This window comes from Zootoca vivipara, chromosome 13 (assembly GCF_963506605.1).
Source record: "Zootoca vivipara chromosome 13, rZooViv1.1, whole genome shotgun sequence".
In the NCBI taxonomy this organism is placed as follows: Eukaryota; Metazoa; Chordata; class Lepidosauria; order Squamata; family Lacertidae; genus Zootoca; species Zootoca vivipara.
The window spans coordinates 26,251,726-26,262,407 of NC_083288.1; the positions used below are offsets into that span (position 1 = coordinate 26,251,726).

Here is a 10,682-nt window from a genome sequence, read left to right on the forward strand (position 1 = left end):
TACTGAGCACTTACAGTATGGTCCTGTATATAGTTACTGGTAGCCCCCCCCCCCAATTTACGTTCTAATTTCACGCATCGGTGAAATCACGCATAATTGAAACCCATTGAAAAAGCCTGCCATTTAAAACAAAAGGTGCCATTCAAAACAAAGACAAATCAAACATTCTAAAACAGATTAAAATATTCCAAAAACAATGACAATTTAAAACATCAAAAATCGGTTACAGTTTAAACAAACAAAACTATAAAAGCAGCCAAAAACATTCTTTTATCCAGTGATCGCAATTCTTTAGCCACCAAACTCATGGGTAAACAGGATTTAAAAAACAGAACAACAACCTTGAAAGTTAATGATGATGATAGGGAACCAGCACTGAAAAGGCCCTGTCACAGATCAGCCCCCAACTGGGCATCACCACTAACAAGGTCTCGCCTTCTGTTCATAGGGCCTCTTAGAGGGCATCCCATCCAGAAGCCGAATCAGATTCATACCCCCTTAGTTTTAGTAACGGCACACTAGTTTATTAGGTGCTCCCAACAAATTCACTGGGCCCAGGTTTTGCCTTATGTAGCCTAATGCAACTTGGCTTATTTGCTTGAGTCACACAGAGCAGGCACTCTCTTGTTTACACCTGCTTTCAGCTTTCCGAAGGAGGAGCTCTATAGCAAGGCTTCTATGCTGGGAGGATCCTGCTTCTGGGGGTGGGGGGTGTTAGGTTTGATCACCAGCTCCTGCTGGGCAAGGCAGCATTACCTTGAAGACCTTGATGAGGCAGCTGGCTGAGTGCAAATGCTCCACATGTTCCTCCTTCTCGTTGGACCGGAAGGTGTCCACCTGGATTCGGAAGGGAACGCCTTTCTCGCCACCGTTCTTGCGCAATGTGAACTCAGTACTGATGCAGTGGACCTGTTACCCAAAAAAGTGGAAGAGGAAGGTCAAAAAACGGGTAAGCAGCAACAACTGGGAATAGGGGGTATTCAGAGAGTTGTAGAGTTGAAAGGAATGATTTTATTTTATTCTTTGCCTAACGTGAGGCTTGAACCCACAACCTCGAGATTAATCGTCTCATGCTCTACTAACTGAGCGATCCCTCAGGCTTGTTGAGCAAGGACTCTTCCAGTTTGGGCAGCTGAGTGGAAAGGAGCCTTGTTACAGTCAAGAGCCTGTACAAAACAACTTTGCTCATTCCATGTGCAAGGCCAGAGTGGTAGCAAACATCCCTTTTAGTTCCAATGTTCAGGCACCCGTGCCAGTGTTTATGGGGCCAAAAACATTGCCACACACAAACAAGGGGAAGCACCTGAATGTTTGGGGAACCCTAAGGCTTGCAAAAGTGCAGCAGGCCTTTTTAAGAGCACAGTGGCCAGCCAGATGCCTGTGGGAAGCCTGCAAGCAGGACCTGAGCACAAGAACCCTCTCTTCCAGCAACAGGCATTCAGAAGCATTATTGCCTCCAATAGTGGAGGAAGAACGTCTCTATCAGATCTAGTACACATTGATAGCCTTACCCTCCATGAATTTATCTGATCCTCTTTTAAAGCCATCCATTTGGGGGGGGGGCTCCATGAAACAGCCCAATGAAGGCTAAACATGCTCAATGAACACAGAATACTAACTGACTGCTGGGCAGCAGGAAAAGAACAGAGTGGCTGGAATCCCGGTCCTTCTGCACTGCGACATTTTGTTGCAGCTCCTACATACAGTACTATTGCCAGAGGTGGACTTTGGGCTCTCAAATTTCAGCGACGCTAAAATTCAGCACGTGCACCACACACACATGTCTAACACACTCCTTTCTACAGCATTGTTTCGGCACCGCCTGAAGTGCGGTGCCCTGTGTAACCCCTGAAGTGCGATGCGCTCATGTTTGCTCACATCCGCTGACTGCCATTATCCTAACAACATCTACTTGTTATTCAGTTGCTGAAGGCATACAGGTTGGTTTACACTTACTGAAATTTACAGGTGAAACTCAGAAAATTAGAATATCGCCAAAAAGTGCATTTATTTCAGTAATGCAACTTATTGTTTTTTATTTTTATTTTTACAAATGCTTTCTTTTGGAAATTCCACATTAATAAAACAAATAGTTACAATAATACAAAAATAAACATCACTATTACATTTCATTTCATTTCATTCATTACATTACATTTATAATTGACCTGCCGCCCTAACGGCAAATAATTACAATTACAACAAATACAGTGGTACCTCTACTTACGAATAACTCTACTTACGAATGGAGCTCCGTCCGCCATCTTGGATGCGGTTTAGATAGGATTTTTTCTACTTACGAATTTTTAGATAGGGTTGCTTCGACTTACGAATTTTTTCTCCCAATGCATTCTATGGGATTCGACTTACAAGTTTTTTCCGACTTACAAATGTGTGTTCGGAACACATTAAATTCGTAAGTAGAGGTACCACTGTAAAGGCTTGACATACCTTGCTTTGCAATATTGGTTTCACCTTTCAAGTTGCATTACTGAAATAAATGCACTTTTCGACGATATTCTAATTTTCCAAGTTTCACCTGTACATTAAGTGCTAATGGTGTACGTATTGGAAAATACAGAGGAAGCAAAACTGGTCTAAGGGGAAAGGGAATAAAGGCCTAAAGGAGGAGAAAGCAACTGTGGGAGTCAATGAGTCCTACCAGTGCGTATCCCCATCTTGCTTGCTTACCTGGACAAAGACAGAAGTCCGCTTCGTCGGGTCCCACAGGAATTCCACGGTGTTGAGCAAGTTCGGGTGGATATGAGGTTCAAGGATGCCGACGGACATGGGGATATCTGTAGTTGGTCATCAGAGGAAGAGGGGGGAGGGTCAGGATTTCAGGGCAAGCTTACAATCGGAACAATTGCTTGGTATCCACCTTGGGGAGGGGGAACGCATGGAGCTCCCTCCCTGGGAGTGTACATAGAATCATAGAAGGGATCTTGGGGATCCTCTCATCTGGGGCCCCTTGCTGAGAGCAGGGTCCACAGTGCAGGATGCAACAACACCATCCCTGCTCGGTGCAACCCAGCCTCTGCTTAGATGTCCCCAGCGAATTTCCCATCACCTCCCAAGACAGACTGTCTTTTGCTTCTCCTAATATTTTAGTGAAGCAGAAATTGGGCTGTCACCTCCTGTCTCTCCACTGCCCTTCTTCAAATCCCTCTTCCAGGCTCAAGTTTCCCATGGAGACTTTGCCTTAAGAATCTTTTGCTCCTTATTCCCAACAGTAATCATATTTTAAGTCCACGTAACTGCATTTTCCTCCTGACTTTCTCCTTTTGTTTTCCCCATTGACTATTTTATACTCAAAACCCCTTTTTGTTTTCCCTTATGATGTTCTTTTAGAGTGCCACAAATATTGAAGAAGTGTGAATGCACACAAAAGCTCATGCCAATGACAAACTTAGTTGGTCTCTAAGGTGCTACTGGAATGAATTTTTTTATTTTGTTTCGACTACTCCAGAATTATGGTGCTGGAGGAGACTCTTGAGAGTCCCATGGACTGCAAGAAGATCAAACCTATCCACCCTGAAGGAAATCAGCCCTGAGTGCTCACTGGAAGGACAGATCGTGAAGCTGAGGCTCCAATAGTTTGGCCACCTCATGAGAAGAGAAGACTCCCTGGAAAAGACCCTGATGTTGGGAAAGATTGAGGGCACTAGGAGAAGGGGACGACAGAGGACAAGATGGTTGGACAGTGTTCTCGAAGCTACCAACATGAGTCTGACCAAACTGCAGGAGGCAGTGGAAGACAGGAGTGCCTGGCGTGCTCTGGTCCATGGGGTCACGAAGAGTAGGACACGACTAAACAACAACAACACCAGATCAACAGGGCTACCTACCTGTAAACAAATACTGATAGTCTTGCATGTATAAATACACTTTCCCCCTCACCCTAAAGAAGAAGTCTCTGCCAGTGGAATGCAGAATCGGAGAAATGTGGAGAGGGCTGAAAACATGAAGCGGTGCTGGCAAAGCAGTGGCTGAGCAGGACCGCGTGCTCTAGAAAACCTTGAAATGTCAGGGTGGGAGTCGAGGCATTTGGAGACATAAATATATCTCAGCCAGCCCCAGGTTAGGAGCAGAATGCATGAGAAAAGGACAAAGATTTCCCTGGCGGGTTTCTCACCAGATTTCTGTGAATAGAGCTAATGCCAATGTGGGCTGCCCTGAGGCAAGACCTGCCTGGCCTCTTAGTCTTGTCAAAAGACCTTGATAGAGCAGATATTCCAGTGATGTGTCTCCAGGGTAGGCCCCAAACATTTTCCTGCCTCAGGCAAAGGACATGAAGGCACTCGGCACCTATTCAACGTGCTGACATTAGCGTTTAAATGACTTGGGCCCCAAATGCCTGAAAGGCCGCCTCTTTCGCTACAGACCCTCTTGGGTGCTGGGATTGGCAGAGGGGATGCTCTTGGATGTTTCACCTCAAGATTGTGGGGCGGACCAGGAGAGGGCCTTCTCTGTGGCAGCCCCAAAGGTATGGATTTCCCTCCCCACAGCAGTGTGTCTGGCACCTTCGCCACACAGTTTTTGGTGAGTGCTGAAAACGCACCCTTGGCCTTGTGACATTTGAGGTGTATATTTTTAGGATGCACCCTATTCTTGTGATCCTCATGGGTAGGCAAGCTAAGGCCCGGGGGCCGGATCCGGCCCAATCGGCTTCTAAATCCAGCCTGCGGACGGTCCGGGAATCAGCGTGTTTTTACATGAGTAGAATGTGTCCTTCTATTTCAAATGCATCTCTGGGTTATTTGTGGAGCATAGGAATTTGTTCTTTCCCCAAAAAAATATAGTCCGGACCCCCAAAAGGTCTGAGGGACAATGGACCGGCCCCCTGCTGGATAAGTTTGCTGACCCCTAGATCTTGTGATCCTAAGTTGTTTTAAACTGCTTCTAATGTTCTTTAAAAATTGTTGTAACATGCCCTGGAACCTTACGGGAAAGAGTGGGTTGTTGTTGTTGTTTATATTATAATGTACTTTTATAATAATAAATTATAATGTAATATGGGAGCAGTGGACTTTGGAGTCTTCAAGCAGCCCCTCCACCTATGCACAATTCTACATTTGTAAATAAATGCAAACATTGCAAAACTCTAATAAGCCTCCCCTTTTTTAATATTTTATTTTCAATAATTTAACCTTGTTCTGTTGACTAGGTTTCGTTTATAAAAAAACTCAATCAGATTTTCTCTAAAATCATCGTCAAGCATTCCCAATTACGGAAGATTGAAGGTCAGGTTGAAGGTTGAAGGTTTAAAAAAAGCAAGGTTTAGATTAGAAGTATTTAAATGGGCGCAAAGTCTCCAGGGCCCAATTAAAAAATGAATCATTACTTACCAATATCCAGGATGCGGTCACCTGGCCGGTTCCACCTCCATCCCTCCAGCTGCTGGTGTTCAGTATACTGTAGTCGCCGGTCATGGAATACCACCCTGACAACACTCTGACAGGGAGAAGCAGGTGTCAGAGATTTCCCAGGATCCACTTCTACCACTGGGGAAGTGCAATTCATCAAACACAACTTACGCATCGTTTTCTCCTAAAATGCATAGGTCTGAAAGCACTCCCAATTAGGAATGTTGAAAACATTCAGACTTAAGAAAACAGAAATCCAAACAGAATAGCAGGAATGAGAAGGGAGCATCTACAAGCAAGGAATGGTGGGAATATCCTTGCTCTGTTGACACCCAACATCTGGGACCTTTGCTTTCTCTCAACAAAGAGATTGTGCATCTAGTTGTTATGACTTAGTGGCTGGACCTATCTTCTATATACTCATTTATTTGTTCCCCCCCCCCCAAAAAAAAACCTTTGCAACATATACTGTGTCAATGAATTTCATCAGCTAATTATGCATTATGAACATCCCGGTTTTTGGTTTTTAAAAAATGCCAGTCAAATCTCCCTTTCCATCCTCACCTTCAGCAACTTGCGCCCCTCTGCAAACTCTCCCATCTTGGGATTGCATAGCATCCGGATCTCATAAGATTGCCCTAGAAAAGAGCAGAATCTTTCAGGAATGGGAGGCTGATGTATAAAAACTGGTCAAGAATTCTGGAATATCAGGGACAAATTTTCACCAATGATTATCTAAGCCCAACATGGGTCTTGAACCCACAACCCTGAGATTATGAGTCTCACGCTCTAACCAACTGAGCTGTTCAGCTAGCAGAGGTTCCTGTGTACATTTGTAGCTTTAGTATTTGAGAGTATCTGATGGGTAGCTTGCAATATGATGCAATACATTTTATGTTAACCTGAATAATTAATCAACCAGAAAACATCCCATCGAAAGCATCAAATTTTAAGCCTATCAGTCAAATGTCAGTTTTGATGCTGAAATCCAAATTGCAAAATCTGAAAATTTTGAAATTTCACTTGAGTTCTAGTCTAGCACCTTTGATATAGTAGGAATTTTACATGGACCGTGGATGAGAAGCCTCTTGCTCACATGTGCAGCACTTTTGGTCTTCCGGATGTTGCTGAGCTACAACTCTCATCATCCCTGGCTATGCTTGCTGGGGCTGATGGGAGTTGTAGTTCAGCAGCACCAGCAGGGCCAAGGATCCCCCGCCCCTGCTATGTTCCCCTCCACATTTCCTTTCATCCCTCACCACTGGCCATGCTGGCTATTACTGGTGGAAGTTGGGAGTTCAAGAAGATCTGGAGGTAAAAACCCATCAGCATGGTCTGCATCCATGCAAAACCTTCTGAAAACCTCCTGGATTTAGCTTCAGCTAAGAGATCTGCCACCCAAAAATTAGAGGAAATTGGCTTCCAATACAACACCGCAACAGGCGCTGGCACCTGTTCGCCACTAAACTTGGGTCTAACACCACTCTTGAAAGTACCATCCTATCTATCCTCTTTATCCGTTATGAGGCACAGGTACGCCTTTATAAAGGCCAGATTCAACGCTTTTCCATAAAATGTTATGGGAAATAGACTCTCCAATGGCCAGATCTCTCTCCTATGCGACTGTAAGAGTGGTTCTATAGAATCTCTACACCACATACTTTTCTGCTGTCCATTACATTCGGAAGCCCGAGCTAAATATCTGTCGCCATTTTTATCGAGAATTACTGACAGAACGCAGGATGCTCAACTAATATATCTTCTGAACGATGAAGATCCAAGCAGATCCCTTGCGGTCGCTAAATATCTGATTAATATTTTATTTTACAAGAAGAGAAATGGATCACTGCGTGTCTTTGATAATTTTAATTAAGAATCATTTAAAGGTCTTAGAAATAGACTGTATTTTATTGGTGAGAATCCAGAGTCTTACTCGATATATTGATTACTTTTATCAGATAGTAGTTTAAATTGTTGTTTTAAGTTGGGTATTGCTGAATTGTGTGACCTGTTTTAAATGTATATTGTTTTGGTCCAAGTCGATGGAATTGTTTGATATTGTTCTAATATGGGCCAATGGCCGAAATAAAATTACCTACCTACCTTCTGAAACCTCAGCAAACTGCTAGCATAGCAGCATTCTGAGCTGTAAAAGCCATCCTGAGCTGTTGGTTGGTTTGTTTTTAAGCTTCTTGGCATACCTGCCAAGTTATCCCTTTTTTACAGGGATTTTCCCTTATGCTGAATAGGCTTCCTCGCGAGAAAAGCGAAAACTTGGCAGCTATGCTTCTTGGATGCTTACCATCCTATTCACTGCGTACTGTATATTGAAGAGGCAACACATCTGTCCATGCCTTATGTTCACCGCTAGGGGTCAGCATCTAGGCAAAGTTCACTCCATCCTCAGCACACACACACCTGCCCTAAACCTTACCTTGGTTGAGATAGGTGAGGGTCTCCTCGTGTTGCTTGACAGCTGGAGATGTAACGGCACATAGAACATACTGGAAAGAAGGGCAGTGCTGTTCGGCTGACGTGGAGATACTGTTTGGTTCTTCCTGTTTCAGGAATGGCAAAGTCAGGGGTTCCCTGCAGGTAGCAAGGGAGAGGGGTGTGGACATGGGAGAGTCAGTGTGCACTTACAAATGGTGATTTTACACCTCAGCTGAGGAGAGAAACTCCTGCATAGACATCACGTATATGAAGGAAGTAGCCTGCAGGCAGAGAGCCAGTTTGGTGTAGTGGTTAGAGTGTTGGACTAAGACCCGGGAGACCCAGGGTTCAAATCCCCACTCGGCCATGAAGCTCACCGGAAGACCTTGGGTCAGTCACTGCCTCTCAACCTAACCTACTTCACAGGTTTATTGTGAGGATTAAATGTATACCGACTGTACCTCCTTGTGGTTTCTGGAGGAAAAGGTGGGGCATAAATGCAACATATATATATTCAAACACACTTGAAAACTCCATATGTACATGCATGCTGTGTGCAAATGTCAGGGTGCCGAATCCAACAGTGGCTTCCCAGTGCATAGATGGTGCAGTATGGCTAGTTGTTTATGTGCAGATTACCTGCTAATTTCTACATCCTTGACTTTTCTATGTACCGGTAGGAGTGTCATGAGTCATAAGGCATTGCGTGGGGGGAGGGGGTGTCGCTGTTCCCTCGTCCCACTTCTGAATGTTCAGTGTGCCCTAGGTAGAACACAGCTTTTGTCTGAAAGCATCTCTCTCACACCTTCTGTCCTGCACTGACAACATTCACATCCGTCTTACAAATAAAGCAAGCAAAGGTTACTAGACTGCCCAATTTATAATTTAGCCGGCTTGCCAAAATGCAGCTGAGTTACTTGTTAGTGGCCCATTTAACAGCTCTGAAGGGAAAGAAAGGGGGGAATTAAAGAAACAGCTCTCTTCTGGTTGACAAAACCCTTCCTTGCCTGCTGTCCTGGGGGCAATTCTTTACCCCAGACTGCCGGGTGAGTCTCTCTGTGTGCAAGCCAGTTTTCACATGTCATGCATCTGCAAAAACACTTTCGACAATACCCTCTGCATTTAGCTAGGTTGCTCTCTGGGTGGCTTGGGGTCAGTCCCTGTCTTCCTCCCACCTGACGTACGTCACAGAAGTCTTCCTTTCTGCCTGGCTCTTGCATCTCTCTGACCTTGGACTCTTAAATGGAACCGTTTAACAGTGGGCGGCTGCAAAATCTAGACTTCAACAGGCTCAATCGTCACGCTCAGGGCTTGAAGAGGCCTCTGGGGTGGTTTTCTGGACTTTAAAAATAAATCCACCTCTGCATGCAGAGTTGCAATCTGGGGGAAGGAAAGATACCAGTGGCAGAGGAGGTGTTAGGAAAGGTGAGCTTCAGAGCAGGTTCAAAGGAAGCTTTTGGTTAGGGAGAGGGAGGCAGAGTAGAGGAGGAGACCCCCTCCGAGAGTTGCAAGCACAGCAGAAGGCAGAGATAGGAGGCTGAGGAAAGATGCAGAGGTGGCCAAGAGCAGCAGAGTGGAGAGAGGAAAGGAAGAAAGGGGCAGAGGAAAGAGAACCAGGAGGTGAAAAACTCTGGACAGCAGTTTGGGAGGAGACTGGCGAGGCATGCTGGAGCAGTCTTACAGGTGGGGATACAAAGCACCCCCAAAGAGCCAACGAACATAGGTGAACCCAAGAAGGAAAGCAACAGGAGATCCATCCAAATTATTGGTTCATTCACAAGTCCATCAAGTCTCCCTCACATGGATGAATCTGGCTTCTGTGCTATGAAGCTTAATTTCCTGGAATTTGTTTAGGAAACTTTTAACTACTGCAAGACGTAGCAATGCTGCTAGTGTAGGTGGCTTTAAAATAGGTCACAAGCAAATCCGTGGGAGGTGAATCTGTGGGAGGGGATATCAGCCAGAATGGTCGAAGTGGAGCCTCCCTGTGCAGAGGCAGTCTACCTCTGAATAGCAGATCCCTCTCGGCTTGTGAGATTTCACAAGACCTGCTGTTGGAACCGGGCTAGATGAGCTGTTGGTCTATAGTGAGGCTGTTTGAATGGTTCTATGCAGCATCAGTAGTAGTAAGTAGTAGTAGTAGTACCCCACCGATCCGGCTGGGTTTCCCCAGCCACTCTGGGAGGCTTCCAACAGAGATTAAAATACATTAACTCCTGCCACTATTCCACGCATCCCTTCCTGAATAAATTTCAGGCTTCTGCATGAACTTTCCACCTCCCCGACCTCTGCTGATGGCATTGGGTGGGAAGGGAAATGCAGGGCAGGGCAGAGCAAGGGCAAGGCAGACAAAAGAAGGCCTCTCACCTTATAATGTTGCTTCCAGAGCAAGGATACATTTCCCCCGGGCTTGGCCAGTAATGATCAGGTTGGCTGTGCCAGAAAAGCATGATTGGTGGATCCAAAATAAAAAATGATGGACTAGGAAAATACCAGAGAAAAAGAAAAGAAAGTCTAAGCTCTGCAGCAGGCTGTGGCTGTTGTGCAACTGGGACCATCCCTTTTCTTTTTATGCACCTGCCGGCCAGGTGGGTGTGTTCAAAAGGAAATGCCATTCAATTGGCTGAGGGTTAAATACCTGGGATAACAGCATTTTATAGCCTTTTCCTTTCCTTGGGTTGACCAGAGGAACTGATGGGTGCCAAGGACCCAGGACACATTTCCTTACTTAAAGAGTAGCCCACAACTTCATTAAAGAGAGACATGGGTGTATAGTCCAAAAGAGCAGAGAAGGAAGCATGAAAAAGCCCAGGCAGGTAAAAACAACCTGGGTGATAAACCCCAAAGTAAGGTAAAATTGCCTGTTTGGAACTAAGATTCATT

General features: G+C 45.1%; 1 protein-coding gene across 1 annotated transcript in view; it reads right to left on the minus strand.

The window, feature by feature from the left end:
* LOC118095305 (transcription factor CP2-like protein 1) overlaps positions 1–10,356 on the minus strand; it is a 21,454-nt gene extending 11,098 nt beyond the window's left edge. The window contains exons 1-6 of the mRNA XM_035136439.2: positions 10,167–10,356; positions 7,801–7,955; positions 5,931–6,004; positions 5,349–5,454; positions 2,692–2,798; positions 757–909 (exon numbers count right to left, since the gene is read on the minus strand). Coding sequence (XP_034992330.1) covers positions 757–909; positions 2,692–2,798; positions 5,349–5,454; positions 5,931–6,004; positions 7,801–7,955; positions 10,167–10,249 — 678 coding nt within the window. The 5' untranslated portion in view covers positions 10,250–10,356. The remainder of the gene's footprint in view (positions 1–756; positions 910–2,691; positions 2,799–5,348; positions 5,455–5,930; positions 6,005–7,800; positions 7,956–10,166) is intronic.
* Positions 10,357–10,682: the final 326 nt, after the last annotated feature.